Source organism: Archocentrus centrarchus, chromosome 19 (genome assembly GCF_007364275.1).
Source record: "Archocentrus centrarchus isolate MPI-CPG fArcCen1 chromosome 19, fArcCen1, whole genome shotgun sequence".
Classification (NCBI taxonomy): domain Eukaryota; kingdom Metazoa; phylum Chordata; class Actinopteri; order Cichliformes; family Cichlidae; genus Archocentrus; species Archocentrus centrarchus.
The window spans coordinates 3,471,467-3,491,813 of record NC_044364.1 but is presented as its reverse complement, the minus strand read 5'-3'; the positions used below and the strand labels follow the sequence as shown (position 1 = coordinate 3,491,813).

Below are 20,347 nucleotides of genomic sequence, written 5' to 3'. Positions count from 1 at the left end.
CTTATGGCTTCATAAACACTGACTATCAAAATCAGGTTTGTATATAAAAGGCAGCATTTTGCCTCACAAGCGATGGAATATTTGATTGATATGTATCTCCTCTGTGTTTCAGTCTTGACCTCGGAATTGAAAGGAGCATTAGCTGACCTCTGACCTCAGTGACCTAGTAGGAATGTGAAGGCATAAGAGGTCAGAGAGGTACGAGGATGCTGATGCTAAGCCATGCAAAGCTCACTGGGAGCCAGTGTAGGGAAGCCAAAATGGGAGATATATGGTCCCGTTTGCGAGTGCCAGTCAATACACGTGCTGCTGTATTTTGGACCAATTGTAATTGATGAAGGAGCGATTGACTGACACCTGAATAAAGGCTATTGCAATAATCGAGGCAGGATGAAATATCCATATATACATATATATAATACATTTAAGTTCTGCGTAACTTCCAGGACTAAGGCTGTAAGTACATGTGTTTTACAATGATCTACCCTGTAAGTACATTTAAGTTATGTGTAACTTCCAGGACTAAAGCCAAAGTCCTTAGTCTCACCCCTCACCCCCCCCCTAACTGACTGCCCCCCTCCCACTAATCTACTGGCCTTTGCTTCTGAGCGTAAGAAGAACAGGCGGAGCCTGTTTTGAGGTTACTGTCCTCGTGTCAATACTCCAGGATCAAGGTCGTCTTTGGCAGTTCAGCGTTTTAAAAACAGAGGCACTAAAAAGTGTGGGTGGAGGTGGAGTGGAGGGTGGTGGGGATATGAAGTAAATTCATGTTTATTATTTATTTAGTAAATCCAGCTTGTGAATTCGATTATGATTTGAGCTGCTTTGAAAACTGACTTTTTTTTGGTTTGTTTTTTTCAGCATATAGCCCTCTTTTACCCACATCTGCAAACCTCTGGGAATGCAAGTAAATATCTGAAAATTGGTGTCTTATTCTAATCCTAATTTTTCAGCTTTTGTGTAAAACAATAAGTTGCCCGTTCTGTTGATTTGGGCAGTTGTAGCATAAACCTTACACTGGGTGGTGGTCTAATAAATATGTTAACTACTATATATATGTGACTTAAGGGCCATACCATACTACAAAATAGTAATGTCCTTTGGGTTAACATTTATTTTTAAGCAAGATGAAAAATAATGAAATCAAAAGTGAAATATAGCAGCTGCTTGTCTGTTGGTAGTAAACCAGGAGCTTTTTCTGGTGAAAGAACCTCAGGAAGTAGCTGCTGCTGAAGGCTTTTTGAGCTGGATGGAGCTGTTAACAGTGCAGGTCTTCGAAGATTTGGACCCAGACTCCACCTGCTGCAGTAAGTGAACGGCACATAGAAGAAATGTGGCTCTCTTACTTCCGGCACCTCTTAGTCATGGGCCGTACCATTAGACGTCCAATCCAATGTCAAATGTACATTAGTGGAGGTTTTCTGCTTTTGTCTTGTACTGTTGCCCCTCCTTCATGTTGATGCAATCTGTCCACAGACGCACTCATGCCACATTACTGAAACTAGTACACCAGGCTTAATCAGGAGAAATGCAAGGTGAAATCAATACCAGCCAATACCAAATGAAGCACATGTGCGTGCAGATTGTTTAACTACTCAGGCTGACCAAAAGTTTGAGCAAATCATGCAAAGAAACAGTAAAAACAGAATAAATGCAGAAATGTCCTTCAGTGGCTGCTAACATCAGTACGAGATCAGGAAACTGTAAATTCACTTTTCTAATTCAAGCTGGGCACAGTTAAGACAATGATACTTAAAATTAACCCATTATAGACATCAGTGAACTCCCATTGGTCGTCTATTTTCAGAACTTATGCACAGTTAATGTTTTATTTTTATAGGGTCACAATTTCCAAACTTTTCACCCCAAAAATTGAAGAAATGTGGAACTAGACATGCTTTTCATTCCTTGCTATGCACTACATAAATTGTTAATCTAGCTTACAAATTCTAGATGGATTTAATTTTTATTTAATTACAAGATAGTGAACATGCACTTCCAGGCTGAGGATTCTGTTTTTTTTTTGTTTTTTTTTTCCATTTTACCCCATAGTTTTCTTACATATGGCTTCATAAACACTGACTATCAAAGTCGGGTTCGGATATAAAAGTCAGCATTTTGCCTCACAAGCGATGGAATATTTGATTGCAGTTTTGAAAAATAATCTTGTGTCCATCTAATCTGAGGTCTGGAACGCAGAATCTCATCAAGTTTAAAATACAATTCACTATTGTCATTTTCGATTATCAAGTTCATCAAGTGGTTCACAAGAAGGTTGAGGTCGTGCTGATAAATCCCTGCTGCCCGCATTGCTCTGGATCCATCACGTTGTTCTCTCCTCTCCAGACGAGCCTGATGGATCAGCATCTGGGTGTGGAAGGCAGCTCCATTCACCCACTGCGTCAGAAACTGAATGTCCATCTGTCCGTCGTTCAACATGGAGTTCTGAGAAAGGAAATGGAGGGACATAGCATCATTAGATTAATTGTGTACTAATGTAAAAATCTGTAGGATATTTAATGAGCTACTGCAGCTAAAATCTGGCAGCTTTGTACCTTCAGCCGTGTGAGTTGGGCACTAAGAGCGATCTCTCTTTGACGGGTCTCAGAGAGCTGCAGCTGTGGGTTCCTCAGGTTGATCTGCATTTGCTTCAAATACTCGTGCATCAGGTCTCGGACCTTCACAGGAGGGGTGTAACGTTAAAGTTCAGATTCTGTGTGTTGATCACAAAGTAGCGACATTGAGGACTCTTATGAACACCACTAAAGTTTAAGGTCTTACCTCCCTGGCCTTCTCCTGTGCAAACACCCTCTCTATCATTTCAGCTGTGCCCAGTGTTTCTTTCTTTAGGCTTTTGGCAACCACATCTAAGGCCAAGGAAATGATAAGAGCCCCCAGTCCGACAGCATGAGGCACCGAGCTGAGCCCACCTAGGGCAGAGCCCACCTTCTCCACAACAGATGCAGCCTGGCTGAGTCCATCACTGTACAACACCTGGTCTCTGTACCTGTTCAGCTCTTGAGCTGAGTTGAGCCCAGAGAATCTCTCCAGGGAGCTGAGTGGACATCAGTTTCTATTAGTTTAGCGCTCCACAAGAAACTGTTAGTGAGTGGGACTCAACATAATCAACTTTGCTTTTTGCAGTGAGTCCAAAACTAGCATAGCCCATATTTATATTTTTAACTTGTGCTGGACATTTTATTTCAGTTACTGAAAGGTTGGATTTGATCCTGTGCTCACTCATGTTCCTAAAGTTTCATGCTAAAAACCAACAATTGTTTATTACAACAAGTGTATAAAAGTGTTTCATATACGCTGACCCACCGAGTGCTCCACCTGAAAATGATTAACAAAATGAATCAATGTTGAAAATTATTTCTCTCTCTCTCTTTTTTTTTTTTCCTTGTAGAGGTTATATCAGCACAACACAGACACACAGGAGCTGACTGCTGGCTGTGAACTTGCTTACCTGTCAATTCTAAAATCATCCAACTGCAACGCTTTGACATAGACATTACAAATGCGTTCAAGCAACGCCTCTTGCATCTCTTGAGACGGTTGTTGACCCATTTCCTGTTTATGGTATAAGAAAGAAAACACATTTTGTTTTGGTTTTTTACACTTAAAGGCCCAGTTTAAGTCTAATCCTGGACTTTTTCCTATTGTGGTCTTCATTGACTTTTTCCTTTTAGTCTAGGACCATGCTTAATCCATGAACGGGAAACCGGCCAAAAGATTCTGTCTCATGGGATTAACACATTTCTGTGCAATGTGTGAATATATATATATATATATATATATATATATATATATATATATATATATATATAGGTAGATATATATATATAGGTATATATATATATATATATATATATATATATATATATATATATATATATATATATATATATATATATATATAGGTAGATATATATATATATATAGATATATATATATATATATATATATATATATATATATATATATATAATATATATATAGGTAGATATACATATATATATATATATATATATATATATATATATATATATATATATATATATATATATATATATAGATATATATATATAGGTAGATATATATATATATATAGGTAGCTATATATATATATATAGGTAGATATATATATATAGGTAGATATATATATATAGGTAGATATATATATATATATATATATATAATATATATATAGGTAGATATATATATATAGGTAGATATATATATATATATATATATATATATATATATACATATATATATATATATATATATATATATATATATATATATATATATAATATATATATATATATATAGGTAGATAGATAGATAAGGAGAGAGACTGAATCCAAATACAAGCTTTTCCAACATCTGATGAATCCTCCTGATTTTAATGCTGATCTGATGTTATTTAGCTCACCTGAATATCACCTGATTTGAACTTCTTTAAGTTTCCTTTTGTTAATTGTCTTAATTTTTAGGTCTCTCACTTCAAACTAAGCAGTAATTCTGTATTTAGTGAGAGTGCAGACCTCCACCGTATTACACTTTGAAATTAGAGATTTAAAAAATGGGCCTGATTTTAACATTTTTAGATATTTCTCATAACATTTAATGTTATTACCAACACGTGCCAAGAAACAACAATGGGATTACAAGCTGAAAGTATTGTGTATTAACTCACCTCCAGGAGCGCACAGCTATGGAAGTTACAAGCAGCAGCAGTGACGGTGGTTGTTTGGCTCTGCTCGTCCTCGTTTGGGTTTAAAAGGATGAAGAGTGAGTCTAAAGGTTCACAAAGCGCCAATGGAGCGCTCTCTCAATATCAATGACCAGATACGAGAAAGGACTTTGACACCATCCTCGCCACTGACAAAGTATTCCAGGTATCAGTGTTTTTGCCTCATTTGCACCAACTGTCAAAATCCACATTAAAACATTAAAATGTGGAGGAGCAAAATATAAACATTAGAGATCAATAAATTGGGGTAGAAATGATGGAGATCTAGGTAATAAGAGAGTTCAAAGAAAATTAAAAATTAAAATTCTACTGGGAGAGCCCTTCCCATATAAGCGTGATGATGATGATAATACTTTATTGATCCCACAATGGGGAAATTACAGTTAACAGAACACCCATCCAAGAAGACAAACAGAACAAACATGGGGAGATAGGTGAACTGCGGCCATGCTGCCCCCCTTCTGGAGGCGCTGCCATTAAAAAACAGAAACAATAGTGAAAATATGTAGGGATGAGTGAGGGAAAAACTGACAGATTTCTGTGGTCTGATCATTTCAGAGCCTTGGGGCCCTGAGTGGGCAACAGATTTCTGTTTTTTCCTCCACAGTAGATCACACTTTTACTTGGCCCTCATATATTTGTATTAGCCCTGGAAAAAAAAATTAATCAAATTTTAAGGATAAAATGTATTTTAAAGGCATCCACTCATATCCGAGAGCAGAGCCTGTTTGGTAAGTATACTGATTTGTTATTAATATAGAAAAGTGCCAGTACCACACAAGGCTGGTGCTGCCATCCAGTGGATACATAACAGTACTGCAGAGAGCAAAAGAGAAATAAAGAGTTACCAAACAGCATTTTTGGATGGGGTCCATGTGCCTTGTCTGGCATTGTCTATGCAAAATCAATGATGTATAAAGGTAATACAGCCAGACTGAGCCTCTTTAGGGTTTTTATTTTTGTAAATATTCCTATTTTTTACAGCTCAGCTGTTTCAAATATATTTCTGCATTTATTTATTTGCAATTTCAGCTTAGTGTTAACCTTGTTTCAAACTGACTAATGACACTGACTATAGATGGCCATTTTTCTTCACAAGAGTTGGGAAACTGAGTATTTAATTATTCACAAAAACTCCAAAGCCAGAATAGCCCATACTGTTATTATATATTAATGTTTATTTTTCATTATCATTTAGATTTTTATCTAGACCTTTGAAAGATTAAATTTGATCCTGTCCACACCAACTTTGTGAATGTTTAATGTTTAACACAAACTACAGTTGGTGATTAGCAAAAAGTGTCTGTTAGAAAATTATTATTCAGTGAGCGCTCTACAAACAGAACTATTGAATTATATGTTATTGTATAAACCAACTATGTTTGTAGCAGCATGGCCATAATGTTAAAATATCGATACATCGGCAGAATATTAAAGTACGCTTGTACTGTTTGTTTGTTTGTAAATTCTTTTTGTTGTTTGTTTCCCTTCATGGGTCTTATGGTGTGTTCAGTGTGATCGGGTATGTTTATGGAACCATAACATTTTTTATTTGTTCATTGATGAATCTTTTGTAAATTTTGATTTGAAAACTTAGACCATCATTCAGCCCATATAGTGACATATAAACTAATGAATGCCCCACTCAGCATAAGTGTACAGCAAAATAGCCGTAACGCCAAAACATAAATTAGTTTCTATTAGTTTAGAAGAAACTGTTAGTGAGTGGGACTCAATAAAATCAACTTTGCTTGTAATGGTAAACACAAACTACTGGTTATCAAAAGAAGTATTAGAAGAAGTGTTTCATGTGGGAGCATTTAGCTCAGCTGATTAACAAAATTAATTGAGATGATTTTTTTTTTTCTTTCCCAGAGTGGAAACAGAAAGACAGGAATTGCCTTTTGGCTGTGAACTTGTTTACCTGTCAATTCCAAAATCATCTGACTGAAGCAGTCTGAGAATGATCTTCAAGGCTTATCCTCTGGGTGCTTGGAGACAGTATTTGACCCATTCCCTTGTTTAGCTGTTGCCATAAGAATAACAAAGTGAGAAATCTTGTGATTTTTCTTCTTTTACATTTAATTGTCTTGAGAAAGAACCTTTAACACATTTCTGTGCAATGAAAAATCTGTTATTCCTATTTTGAACTTTAGTGCTGACTTTCATTGTGCCCATAGACTGAATCCAGATCCATTCCCTTGTCCAGCAGCTATTTTTATTTACATATCTGCACTATATTACTAGAAGTATTTGTTCACTCAGGGTGCATGACAAGTAAAATACCAACAATGATAAATGAAAATACATTTTACCACTTGACTGTTCTATAAACCTGTTTTATAAAAGTGTTTTCTGAATTATTTCAACACTTCAATGGTCAAAATCGCGAAATCTTCGCATTGCCTGTTCAAACACATGGAAGAAATGCGGAGCGAGGCAGTGCAGTGCTGTGGCTCACCTCTAGAGGCGCTGTGTCGCATACAATGAAGTAGGCGGTTGGCGCATGCCCATTGCTCTCTCTCTTTATATCGCCAATATACATGTTTGATGACACATGTGCTACATATGCTGATGTTCCACAGTCTGTCTAATATACTGAATTAATGTGTGTGACATGTTGATTCTTTGTGATCGGTCATAAATGCACGGTGAGAATACACAGGGGGAGGCAGGAAGTACCGTGCCGCACCCATGTAACCATGGTTACTGCATAAAAACCATAGTGGATTTTCGTAAGGGCCGACAGGGGGCAGTGCTGTATTTTGATGTGGTACCGCCGCCACCTGAATGAATGAATAAAAATTAACCAAAATTATTGTATGAAGTTGGTAAATTAATAGGAAATTCCGCTATTATGACTAAGGAACATGTTTAATAAGTAACACTGTAGGCCCGGAGAGTCACTAACAATACACGAAACCGCAAGTGACGTCAGCGTGTGTGCCGGCACGATTTGTTTTGTTTTTTGTGCGCGTGCGTGCGCGCGCGCACGGGTGCTTCAAACGTTCGGCAGAAATGACGTCATCCTTTGATGTTTTTTCTTAGCTACATGTTCACGGTGAGAAATTAACGAAGAGCAAAAGATTTGGAAAACGTGGAGAAAGCGCCAAACTGCACAAAACTAAAGACTGAATTCACAGACTAAACTCCCAGATATGGAAATATGAGCCAGGTAAGGGAAACAATCTTATCACATACAGTGCTCAGCACATTTATCAGACCACCTGTCATAAAAAAAAAAAAAAACGAAAACACAAATATTTTAGAAATCTGTCAAAAACTTGCTTAAAACCTAAAAATGATATTCTTACTTATGAGGCAAATAAACTGAATTCACGCTTTCTGAGAAGTCAGAAATCAATCGAGCAGAACATTCAACCCATAGACATATATACGTAGACGCACTGAGCGCTGACTCGTATGTCGACGTCGCCGCCATGGAGGTCGCAAAAGCGGCCAACATAACATGAGAGAGGTGCTGCACTCTGGTGCTGTGTGCAGTTTTTCGAACCATTTTACAGTCAAAACGGGATCACATGGGATTACCTTTCACGGGTAAAACAGTTTTTGATCGTATTTGACCATTCTGACATTTTGACAAAAGTATTTTTTTGTGCCTAACAGTTTCCCAGTGTATATTAGTGCATATTTGAATGTGTGAAGGAGCGCATTAACTTAAATAACTTTGTAGAAAGGCGCTTTATGAAGTTAAGTCCATTCATTCACTTGTATTAGTCCACAGCTCAGCTTTGCCTCCTCCAATATGGCAGACAGACAGCTAGTTACACCAACACAGTCAACGAGGCGTCTACGTATATATGTCTATGCTTTCAACCACGAAACTGAAATTTTCTGTTCAAGAATACAAGTCAGTAACTGTAACGTGGCATCTTACTTGAAGCACAATCGCGTGCTTTGCCATTTTTATGCTTTTCTTGTAAAACAGCAAATTTGTAAATTCATGGATAACTAATTATACTTTAGCATTAAAATCTTGAGTTCTGTCATGCTTTGGGGACATTGTATAAATATATTTTCCACATGTTAATATGTAAAATTGAATTATTACTTTCTCTCGTGCAGTCTTAATGCTTCAGGTTACATCTTTTATCTGTTGTGTTTGGATGCAGACAGCTTTTGTGATTTCAAAGTCCCATCATGATGAGAACTTTGTGTTGATGTGTAAAAATTGCCTCATCACTAACCCCTGATTGTCTTTTCTTTCCAGACGCCAAATGAACCAAGTGAAAGCAGCCAGAGTCATATAGACCTGCTAGCGTTGGATTTTACAGACACTAAAGTGCCCTGCGACAACTATAGGCTTGTTTTATCAGACTGGTAAGTCATAAGTTTTAAGGCATCAATTCTCACCATATACACACATGTACAGTGGTAAAAGGTTTGTTTTATTCAATCAATCTGGTTTTCTTTCAGGCTTTGGTGGGCATATCACGATGGTGTCAGTGAATCACAAATGGATGTTTTGCTGGCCAAGATTTGCCAGATGCTTTTAGGACACATCACCATGGTGATACTTGATAAAATAGAACCCCAGGTTACCGCTCACCGACATATACGTGTTCCTGAAGTGGCTGCAAGCACCTCTACCGACACTTACCTGTAAGTTCTCAAATCAAACTCAGCTCTACACGCTTGTATTACACGGATCATCGGGTGATCCTGGTGATTCTCAGAGTGTAAAAAAAACAGTTTTTCTTCCTGTTGTTTCTCAGAATATTTTCCATCATGTTTGAAATCAGTCATTGGATTTGTTTTAATGAAGCCCCTAACTTATGAATAATGATACAAGCTCTGTGTGTGTGTGTGTGTGTGTGTGAGACTTTAGTCCTGACTAATTTCTCTTTTTTCTTTTTTTAAGGACAATAAGTGACCCTTTGCTGAGTGGATGCAGTTACTGCAGGGTGACAAAACATGATGTTGAGGCCTGCGTTGGAAACATCCTTGAATGCAGTTTCCATCACCTCGAGCCTGCTGTACAAACTAAGTCCTTTGACTTAGTCAAACTCCGTACTTTATTTTCAGCTGAGGTTGCAAAGAGAGTGAACTCAGTCCTGGGTTACTGCACAGGGTCAGCTCGTCTGCGATCAGAGTCAGCATCACATTCAGTCGATAGGAAAATGTGTGAGAATGTAGTCAACATCATAACAACATGCAAAAAGCCCATTACTTTCCACCATCAGCCCAATTTAAGAATGAATATCTATGACATGATGCATGGCAGGTCATACTTAATTGCCAATGAGTATTACCCTGCTTATGTTCATGATCAAGCATATCATCCCCATGAGAATATCACTGAGAATATCACCGAGAATATCACCGAGAGTATCACTGAGAATATCACTGAGAATATCACTGAGAATATCACCGAAAATATCGCCGAGAATATCGCTGAGACCAGTGCAGAAACCAGCACAGAGGGCAGCTCTGAGAATATCACTGAGACCAGTGCAGAAACCAGTGCAGAGAGCCAAACTCCGCTATGTGAGGTTGACACCTTTCTCATCATGTTTCTTGCAAAGTTAGTTGGTTACATTGCTAAGAAAACCCAGACATCAGGTGCAAACATCAATTTTGAACCGATATTAACTGGTGTAAAAGAGCGGTTTATGAAAGACCAGAGTTACGCTTTACCACAAAATGTTCAAAAACTGCACAAAGCCGTATACAAGGAACTGAAACACAAATTTGGATCCAAATACGAGCTTCAGTATAGGATGGCAAACGCTGATCCATCTTTCATCGCACTTGTTGCAATTACGTTAAAAGCGCAGCTTACAAAAATAGAGAAACCAAAGAATATATGGAGGATTTTCAGAAGGAACAATAAAGTTCATTTCTGTGAGAACGAAGCAGCAGAGTCTCACAGCAAAGAAAATGAAATGAATGGATCCACACCCTCCCATCAACACAACAGACAGAGCAGCTGCTTCATGAGGACCTTCTCTTCCATAGTTAGCTCTTTGAGGAAGGCATCCACTTGCTGCACAACCACCAGTGAATGACAGAAACAAGAGAATATTCCTCTTGAAAAATTACCTTGTAATCACTCTTGACATCTTAAATGTCTAAAATTGAGTATAAACTGTAGCAGTGGGACTACATTTCCCATAAGGCTTTTCGATACTGAATGTTTTTGTGGACTGTACATGTTCCGGGGGTGGAGTAAAAGCTTTGTTCAGAACTGCAGCTAATGGCGTCCAGTGTCCTCTTTATACATGGTGTCAGAAGTGACGGACTACAACTCTCTGCGGTGTTTTTACTTTCACCGGGCGGCAGCGCGAGTGACTGTTGCTAGATCACGGCACGGGCGAGCAGACGGAGAAGCTGAGAGAGCCCTATCATATAGACTTAGAACAGGGAGCCACACCTGTTGCCCTCTCCGCCCCTCGACGGATCCCTCTACCACTCAGAGATGCAGTTCGTACTGAACTGAACAGAATGGAGGAGATGGGTGTAATTTCAAAGGTCACAGAGCCAACAGCATAGTGTTCAGGGATGGTGGTTATCCCAAAACCTGGAAAAAAGCCACCTAGGATTTGTGTGGATCTCACACCCCTGAACGCTGTTGTAAAAAGAGAACGCCACATCTTACCTGCAGTGGATCACAAACTGGCAATGATGAAAGATGCCAAAGTATTTACAAAACTGGATGCCAGATCTGGATTCTGGCAAATCCCCCTCACAGCAGAGTCAAGGCCCCTCACGACCTTCATTACCCCCTTTGGGAGATATCAATTTAACCGACTCCCTTTTGGCATAGCATCAGCACCGGAACATTTTCAGAGGAGGATGTCTCAGATGCTTGAGGATTTTGAAGGAGTGATCTGTCATGCAGATGATATTCTAGTATATGGCAGAGACAGAAAGGAGCACGACCAGAGATTGCACCGTGTGCTCAAGAAGTTGCAACAGGAGGGCCTCACTCTGAATGAAAAATGTGAATTCGCAAAGGAAGAAATCATGTTTGTGGGCCACAAAGTTTCAGCATATGGCATAGAGCCCGACCCAAATAAAGTCAAGGCTATCCAACAGCTGCCACAACCTACCTGTGTGGAGGAGGTGAGACGCCTTTTGGGCATGGCCAACTACCTTGCAAAGTTTTTTCCACAGCTGGCTACATTAACCACTCCACTGAAAGAGCTGCAGAAAGGCAGAAACGAATGGATATGGGCAGAGCCCCAAGAAACAGCTTTTCAGAAGGTAAAGGAGTTACTGAGCTCTCCAGAAGTGCTCACTCAGTATTCCAACACAGCCGAAACAAGGGTTGCTGCTGATGCATCGCCGTATGGTATTGGTGCTGTCCTCACACAGAAACAGATAGATGGCTCGTGGCGACCAGTCACATACATCTCACGAGGACTGACAGACACAGAGAAACGATACGCCCAAATTGAAAAGGAAGCGTTGGCAGTCACTTGGGCGTGTGACAGACTCTCATCATATCTTCTGGGTCTATACTTCACAGTAATAACAGACCACAAACCCCTGGTTCCATTGCTGAGCACAAGAGGCTTGGATGATCTTCCCCCACGGATTCTGAGATTCCGCCTGCGGCTGCTGCGATTCTCGTACCACATTATACATGTCCCAGGGAAGAACCTTATCACAGCAGATGCCCTGTCTAGAGCCCCACTGGCAGGTCCACCCTCCGCAGGAGATCTTCAGTTGGAGAGAGAGGCAGAAGTTTTTGTGGACTGTGTTGTAGCTCATCTCCCAGCACATCCCTAGTTTCAGCTATTTTAAAGTAAATTAGTGCATCAGTCACGGCAGATGACTACCCCTCTCTGAGCCTGGATCTGCCGGAGGTTTCTTCCTGTTACAAGGGAGTTTTTCCTCCCCACTGTCGCCTAGTGCTTGCTCATAGGGGGCTGTCCAATTGTCAGGGTTTTCTCCCTAATACTGCAGGGTCTTTACCTTGCAGTTTTGCTCAGACAACAGGACAGTTTTTGTTTTTTTTTTTTAAATGTAAATTTCTCTGTTTTTTCACCAAATAAAAATAAATTAGAAAATGAAACAAAGGACAAAGAGATATGTGAGATATGATCAGCATTATAATGTGATGGTTCTTTGGAAGGATAATAGGGTGCACTGCCCCCTATCGGTGAATCACGGTATTTCCTGCCTCATCATGTGTATTTTCACCATGCATTTATGACCGATCACAAAGAATAAACATTCATTCAACATATTAGACAGCCTGTGGGGGGCACCTGGGTGGCTTAGTGGTGAAGCCGGTGCGGGCGGCGTGGGTTCAAGTCCCGGCCCGTCGCCAATTTGCCCGTGTGTCCCATTTCCTGTCTCTCTCCACTGCCCATAAAAGCCGCTGTGGCCATCCGTCTGCTCAACTCTGAGCCCTAACTGGACTATTATTGCACTATGTAAATAATATAATATTCTATAGTCCTGTGTAAAAGTGTGTATAGTGTATAGTGTGAATTACTTATTTTTATTTTTATTCTTATTTATATGTGTGTGTATATATGGTTGCAGGTACAAAATACATTTCACTGTGCATTGTACTGTGTATAACTGTGCATGTGACAAATAAACACTATCTTATCTTAAATGTATTTTTTCTTATCGTTATGTTTACTCGACTGCACGAGTAACAACACAACAAACTGAACAAACTTTGTTCATGGTCATAATGTAAAATAATGGTATTACAGGGGGACTTACATAAGATAATTTACTTAAACCAACACACAGAGTGGGACTCCTATTAAATTTAACATTCATTGTTTAATATTTATTTTTTAAAAATGGCCTTCCATATTCAACAGTCAGTTATCATTGGGACTGTATTTTTTTCTTCCTCTGTGACTTTGTGTGCTTGAGAAACAAAACCCCATCAAAGTGTTTTGATTTACCCACAGATCTGCTAACTCAGCAATAACACGTCCTCCCTTTAACAAAGTACTAGAAAAATATATGATTTAAACAATTTTAGGTTTTTGTAGCATTTAATGGCAACAGTGACTTTGTTTTTAAAAACTATAAAGATTCCTTCCACCATGGATTTACTCTGAAAAGCAAATCCCCAAAACATGCCAAGCTAAGAAGTAACGGGATTACAAGGAGAAACTTTTAGGTAACTCGCCTACGGCAGAACACAGTTACTGAACAGCAGTAGTGGTACTGGGTACTTAAACCTAAACGTTCACAGAGGGAGAGGTTTGAACAGCGAGACTGAAAGTTCACAAATCACCAACGAAGAGGTTTGTCAGCACAGACAGATGAACACATGAGGCAAAATGCATTAACGCTATCCCTGCCAGTGCAGTCCTCTGCATTTCAGAGCTGATAGTAACTGAAGATTCTCGCTCCTGCTTTACCACGTCATCACCTGAGCAAAATATATATTTTATGATGTATAAAAGGCAATCCTATTGGTGTATCCATCACCAGGGCTTATAAAGAGATGAAAAAGGCTCAACAAATATCAGAAAACACAAAATGTTTCTGAGCAGTGTATTGTTATGTTATTATTATTAATCTCTGTCTCTCTTCCACAGCATGTCTTCTGTCCTGTCTCTCCCCCCCTCACAGCAGATGACCCCCCCTCCCTGGTTCTGCTGGAGGTTTCTTCCTGTTAAAAGGGAGTTTTTCCTTCCCACTGTCACCAAGTGCTGCTCATAGGGGGTCGTTTTGACTGTTGGGTTTTCTCTGTATTATTGTAGGGTCTTTACCTACAATACAAAGCGCCTTGAGGCGACTGTTTGTTGTGATTTGGCGCTATATAAATAAAATTGAATTGAATTGAATTGAATCTGCTAGCTAAGGAGAAGTGAGGAATAAGAACTAACTTCACTCCGAGATGGAGAAGATAAAGAAGAAGAGAGGTTGTATTTAAAGGTGAATGCTGCTCAGCAGTGTCTGATAAACTGGAAATTTAAAGCTTGCATGTAATCCTCATTTTTTTAATATCAGACATTGGATCAGTATATGATGTTAAGTTATCCTGCAAAACAAACTGAGGTACGCTAACTTTGTGTTATTCAAAGGTTGCATGAAAACACTGTAGTTTAGTGCTGGATAAACAGGTTAGTTTGCTGTACTGTGGTGTATATAGTACTGCACTGTGTTGGACTGGTACAGAGCAGCTGTGCTGTTCGTGGTCAGTGTTACTTTACATCAATTGTAGCAGTGATTAATTTGAATTTAGGCTGATGGAAGTCCCACTCCTTAGTAGTGTGCTGCAAAATAACAGCACCCACCCTTAATTTTAAATTTAGGATATTAAGATACATTTTCTGGTCCTTCCTTTCCCCTTATTTCCAAAGGAGTTTCTGCAGCTGATAGAGCTGCATGTGTGATTTGGTGCAGATGTGACACTGGATGGTCTTCCTCATGCAACCCGCTCATTTGTCCAGGCTTGGGACAGACTCAGGAGGACACTTTCCTGTGACCCCCTGAGACTGAATTTTTTTCTCCCTCTGCTCACAAACCACATCTGCTCACATCTAAGGCAAATGTGTGAACCACTGCACCATGCTGCCACTTTTCAAATGTACTGTAGTAAATGTTACAGTGTTACTCTAGTAGAAGCAGGTACTTATACATTTTGCAGCCCTGATTCATGATTCACAGAAACTGTTTCCAGTAATCTTTATGCCTCCAGGACATTTTGGCATATTCTAATATTACTACGAGATTATGAAGAAAAACACAACAGGCTGGTGAGTTTAACTCACTCATTTAACTTCACCCTCTTATTTGGTAACAACAAACTAGAAATTGAGTCCACTGTTGCCTCCAGAAGAATGACTGAATGAGCTTGATTGGTTTTGTTGTCTTTGTTTAACCAGTACATACAAAAGTATTTCCACTATGCTTAACATCTGCTTTTTCTGGAGTGTAAATTAGTCTTTAAAAAAACTGTTCTGCATTGTTTTCATTTGTTCCAGACATTATGTTCCCGTTTATTATAATTCACGGACAGAAACGTTCTGCTTAGGAACTCCCAAACATTTCTTTTGGGTTCTAACCACCGGAACCAGACAGCTTCCATGTTCTGTGAAGTACATAATGGTATTTTTGGCTGCTCCCTCATCCACAGGGGCAGCTCCACATGTTCGATTACTGGTTTATGGAGGAGAAATGTCTCAGCGATTATTGAATGACATTTATTACTGCTTTGAGTGATTCTGCACAAAAATCAGTCTCTCTGCAGTACGTGGGAGGCAATGCTCTTATGAAGAACTTGTGATAAAAATTTGACAAAGTATCGCAACTCACATCAAACAGCTTCCCAGTAAGAACTAATAACAGAACAGGACACACACACACACACACTACTCATTCACACATTTATTTTTTAACTGACAGAAGCATTTAGAAAAAAGGACAAAGGGGGTCAAGAGTCTGCAAATAAAAGCTTAAGCTAAAATGAGAAAAAAGTAACATAATAAATTACCCTTCATTATCTACAGAACAGTGACTGCGGCTGGTTTGTGTTGCAAGAAGTTGATGAGACTTGTTGGCATTTCCAGCTGGTCGATGCAGTGGATCTTGTTGATCTTTCTGAGGTGTCTTCGCACAGCCAGTCGGCACTGTGAGGTCAAGGCTTTCGGATTTCCTGGAGACAAAAGGAGAAAACAGCTATAGCCTCGGTTCCACAACATACCATATACAGCATGTTATATGTATTACTTTAACTACATTAACTCCTTCACAGAATGAAGAGGAAGGAAAAAAACCTTTAGCACTTCTTTATTTGCATTATTAAGTCCGGTAAAAGATCTGAAATGAGAAAGTGGTGAAGAATCTTTCCAATACCTCTTTCTCGCAGGAGCAGCTCCACAGCCTCGTTCTGCTTCGTCGACTTTTCGATGATCAGCGTGGGGAGGTAGACGTTTGCGCCGAAGTCGATCAGAAGCTGGATGTACTCCACGCCACAGCCGTGCCTGAGGCACATCTCCAGCACAGTTTTGGGTTGCTTGTCAGAGCTCAGCAGCTTGGCATCTGTGCAGTTGTAGTCTGGGTCTGCCCCGTACAGGAGCAGCAGTTTGAAGCACTCCATGTGTCCATAAACAGCAGCCAAGTAAAGCGGCCCGCTGGACACTCTGGCACTGGAGGTCCACAGTAAGACTTTGGAGCGGGAGTTCACCTCAGCGCCATGTTTAAGTAGTTGCTTTAGTATCTCCACATCACCCTCCCGTGCAGCAGTCAGGACCGGGGAGCAGTTGTTGGATGAGCTCCCATTGGGGTTGGCACCAGCTTTGAGGAGACTTAACACACAGTCCAGATATTTCCCTCGAACGGCTGCGAACAGAGGCGTCTGGGCCTTCACGTCCACGCAGTCCACAAGGGCACCGTGAGCTAGAAGGACCTGCAGACAGCCGAGGTGGCCTTTAGACACAGCGGCATGCAGGGGTGTGCCTGCAATGCCCCAGCCACCTCTGCAGTTGATGACTTTCTTGTAGATTTCTTGGCAGAGCATCTCATCAAGGAGTCTGTCATTGTTTTGTAACACAGCCTGTCTCAGCTGGGAAATTTCACAACTCCGTTTTTCTTCCTCAGGGGTCCTTAGTCGGAGCATAGAATCTACTGGAAAGGCAAACAATGACAGACGATTAATAATATAGCAAATATACAAAAGTCTGGTGCTCACACAAACACTGCTGTGGGTTTTTGTTTGCCATCATCATCCCATTAGTTCCCAAACCAAAGGAGACAAAATCAACAAGCACTTCTCTGCATTAAAAAATACAGTTCAAAGTTAATCTGAAATGAAAATCAGGCTTCAGCTTTCTGAGTGGGATAAAAGTGCCTGACAGGATAAATATATAATTCTACTCTTTACAATAAACTTCAGTTGAGATCTTTACAGCTTTGTGTTCAATAACTAATCGGCTTAAGTATACATTTGATTAATCGACCCTGCTCACTTATGAATGAATATTCTGGAAAATTCGGCATAAAATAAAATAAATAAAAGCTCCCAGAATGACACCAACCATTCATTACAAGTACTGCAATCTCCCCCCATGGTGCTGCAGTCTAGGAAGAAATGAGACATATTAAGTTGAATTTTGGTGCCGACTCATTATCCTCATACGAGAGAAGGTGCCCATCGCGTCTCTCCACAACACACAATACACAACCTACAACATAGCGTCTCTCAGGAGGACTAAGATACGGATGGTAAATAACATCGCTAATAATATTCAGCTAATATCTCCTTGAAAAAAAATCCAACCACCAACTAAATTCCAAACATCCCGTTAGAGAGCAAACGTCTCCATCCCTAAACATTATTTATTTCAACAACAAAATAAAAAGCTAAATCTTTATGTTTTCTTGGTTTAACATTACCTGAGATCTGTCACCATCAACAGTCTCCTTCTTCCTGGTTCCTGTTCTTCTTCTTCGGTGCGTTTGTGTGAAGCAGTAGATGCTGCCCTCTAGTGACGGTTACTTGCAATAGCAGGCTGAGGCTTAGATTAGGCCAGCGGACTTTTTACATTGTTTACAAAAATTTTTTTTTTTTAATTTGCAGATATTATTGCAGCATCGTCTGGTTAAAAAAAATTATTTACTTTTGCAAATCTAATTTTTAATGCAAGTTTTGTTTATTAGCAGCCCATTTTCAACCATAAACTATTGTGAAATTTTATTCACTTCATTGTTGAGTTAATGGAAGGAAACCTTTTAAAAACAATGAAACCATAGTGAAAAGTCACAGTGTGAAACAAAATAATAGAAAGGCCATTTTAAACTAAAGTCTTGCCATTCAGAACCCACATTGACACTCTGGGTAGTTATTTTATAGCATTAAATTAGTTTATTTGAAATGGATTTTTGTTAAATTGCATTTAAACGCTTATATGTTTTGGCTGCTCCCTTGTTCACAGAGGGTCACCACAGCACGCTCCTCTGCATGTTTGGTTTGACACAGCCACAAAGAGATTTGTTTCTCCTCCCAGGTTTAAACCCCTTTCACTTGTTAGGCAAATGCGCATCATCACTGTGATTGGCAGAATACTGGTTCATGAACAAATACCTGCAGAGCTGCTCTCATTTAAAGTGTCACTCTGTGTTCAGCTCTAATTAGATAATGCTAGTCTTAGACCAGGTGGGCTGAGGCTAGTTCTGCAAACCTGTCTGAGAGGTTATTAAAATAATTCGGTGATGTTTTTCTCTCAAAAATCTATGAAGTTGTAGCCCACTTTTTCAAGTGTAGAAGTACTGACTCACGTTGCTGTTCAGGAACAGCTGACTGTGATTGTTATCGGACTTTATAAGCAGACACGATTCCTTAATGTCACCCAAAACACAAATATTTGCAGCAAACTTTGAAATTCTGGAGAATTTTTGAACAAGAACAGAAGACCAGCTGGAAAATGTGGGTGCGTATGGCTGCTCCCTTATTTCCCAGTGGGTCACCCACAGCAGATGCCCTTCCTGACACAACCCTCCCATTTATCTGGACATGTCTGCTCCTCGTCTTAATAACCACTACATCGTGCAGTCCTTCCTTAGCAGGAATGCAACATTATTAATATCAATATCCAGAGCTGATAAACTAAAACAGAATCGTGTATTCTTGGCCTGACATGCTTAACTCAACTGTTACATTTTTACCTTTACCCTTGTCCTTTACACTATAAAAGAACGCCAAAAACACTGAAAATGTGCAGACATGAAAGAAAATAAACTGGCGTGCTGGTTATACAGCGGTCAGCCTGCAGAGCTGCATGTCGGCAGAATCTTAGTTTTCATGTTTTTCCTCTGAAATGTGGTTTTGGGGGGGGGGTTTAATGTTACACATTGTTACATATTTCAAAGAAATTGGACCACTTCAGGTACTCCTGCAGAATTTTAGGCTTTTAGGAGAAAAAAAGGCAAGAAGGAGTTTCCCTCCAAAAAACTGATAATTCGAACCCACGGCTGACTTATCACCACCCTCTGCATCATCTGCTCCTTCTCCAGGCAACCCAGATGGCATCCTCTCTTTTATATCTATTCTTTCACGTGTGCGTCACAGAGCCTTTGTTGGGTAGGTGGTGAGGTCTTGCTGAGGCAACAGTGTGTGGACACAATGCAGGAAAGTGACCTTTCAAGATCTAACAAAAAATCTTTTGGCCACACTGTGTTGTGAAAGCTGCTGATCCCACCGGCTAAAAACAACTATTACAATGACTCTCTGGCCTGTGAGGCTCATTTCTGTCAGGACCCTCGGGTGCATCCAGCCTGAGGGAGTCTGCTTCTTTCCTTAGAGTGCCAGGAGTTTTACAATTTGGTAATGAGCAGCTCCGGCCTCCTCTGTCCACTCTGCTTCTGTGCCTGTTGCTGAGAGACAAAGTAGAAGTCACCCAGGCGCTCACAGAGAGAACAGAGAAGAGGCCTTTAAAACAACAGCACCACCATAACTCATGGTGTCTTTGCAGGAGGAGGAAGGAGGGCTCAGCAGAGGGGTGTGTGTGTGTGTGTGTGTGTGTGTGTGTGTGTGTGTGTAAAGGGCATAGAGTTGCATGGAAAGGACAATCAGACACTAAATTTAAGATGAGGAGAATCCTTACAAATTCGACCCGATACATGGAGTGAACTGATTTC

At 39.9% G+C, this 20,347-nt stretch overlaps 3 protein-coding genes across 6 annotated transcripts; 1 reads left to right on the top strand and 2 right to left on the bottom strand.

The window, feature by feature from the left end:
* Window positions 1–1,800: 1,800 nt before the first annotated feature.
* LOC115798152 (uncharacterized) lies at window positions 1,801–4,827 on the bottom strand. The gene is made up of 5 exons (XM_030754891.1): window positions 4,706–4,827; window positions 3,470–3,573; window positions 2,782–3,055; window positions 2,556–2,678; window positions 1,801–2,445 (listed from the first exon to the last, which is right to left on the bottom strand). Exons 2-5 carry the CDS (start codon window positions 3,568–3,570, stop codon window positions 2,086–2,088), a joined length of 858 nt encoding a protein of 285 aa, XP_030610751.1. The 5' UTR covers window positions 3,571–3,573; window positions 4,706–4,827; the 3' UTR covers window positions 1,801–2,085.
* Window positions 4,828–7,819: 2,992 nt separating this feature from the next.
* LOC115798607 (uncharacterized) lies at window positions 7,820–13,105 on the top strand. 2 transcript variants are annotated; one of them, XM_030755509.1, is made up of 4 exons: window positions 7,820–7,937; window positions 8,994–9,103; window positions 9,200–9,385; window positions 9,645–13,105. In XM_030755509.1, the coding sequence occupies exons 1-4, from the start codon at window positions 7,929–7,931 to the stop codon at window positions 10,789–10,791; spliced, it is 1,452 nt and encodes a 483-aa protein (XP_030611369.1). In that variant the 5' UTR covers window positions 7,820–7,928; the 3' UTR covers window positions 10,792–13,105. The 2 variants fall into 2 exon arrangements, with proteins under 2 accessions (XP_030611369.1, XP_030611370.1); XM_030755510.1 differs by lacking the exon at window positions 7,820–7,937 and adding an exon at window positions 7,954–8,320.
* A 2,986-nt stretch (window positions 13,106–16,091) lies between these two features.
* LOC115798538 (ankyrin repeat and SOCS box protein 12-like) lies at window positions 16,092–18,192 on the bottom strand. 3 transcript variants are annotated; one of them, XM_030755412.1, is made up of 3 exons: window positions 17,749–17,791; window positions 16,568–17,338; window positions 16,092–16,367 (listed from the first exon to the last, which is right to left on the bottom strand). In XM_030755412.1, the coding sequence occupies exons 1-3, from the start codon at window positions 17,753–17,755 to the stop codon at window positions 16,216–16,218; spliced, it is 930 nt and encodes a 309-aa protein (XP_030611272.1). In that variant the 5' UTR covers window positions 17,756–17,791; the 3' UTR covers window positions 16,092–16,215. The 3 variants fall into 3 exon arrangements, with proteins under 3 accessions (XP_030611272.1, XP_030611274.1, XP_030611273.1); XM_030755414.1 differs by lacking the exon at window positions 17,749–17,791 and adding an exon at window positions 18,107–18,192 and having other exon boundaries at window positions 16,093–16,367; window positions 16,568–17,335; XM_030755413.1 differs by lacking the exon at window positions 17,749–17,791 and adding an exon at window positions 18,107–18,170 and having other exon boundaries at window positions 16,093–16,367.
* Between the last annotated feature and the right edge of the window lie 2,155 nt (window positions 18,193–20,347).

Coding starts and splice junctions, on each gene's coding strand:
- LOC115798152 (XM_030754891.1), bottom strand. CDS start 3,570: ATGGGTCAACAACCGTCTCAAGAGATGCAAGAGGCGTTGCTTGAACGC. Junction 3,056..3,469: donor GATGATTTTAGAATTGACAG/GTAAGCAAGTTC, acceptor ATGTCCACTCAG/CTCCCTGGAGAGATTCTCTG. Junction 2,679..2,781: donor CACAGGAGAAGGCCAGGGAG/GTAAGACCTTAA, acceptor CCTCCTGTGAAG/GTCCGAGACCTGATGCACGA.
- LOC115798607 (XM_030755509.1), top strand. Junction 9,104..9,199: donor AGGCTTGTTTTATCAGACTG/GTAAGTCATAAG, acceptor GTTTTCTTTCAG/GCTTTGGTGGGCATATCACG. Junction 9,386..9,644: donor ACCTCTACCGACACTTACCT/GTAAGTTCTCAA, acceptor TCTTTTTTTAAG/GACAATAAGTGACCCTTTGC.
- LOC115798538 (XM_030755412.1), bottom strand. Junction 16,368..16,567: donor GCTGCTCCTGCGAGAAAGAG/GTATTGGAAAGA, acceptor TTTTGTCTCCAG/GAAATCCGAAAGCCTTGACC.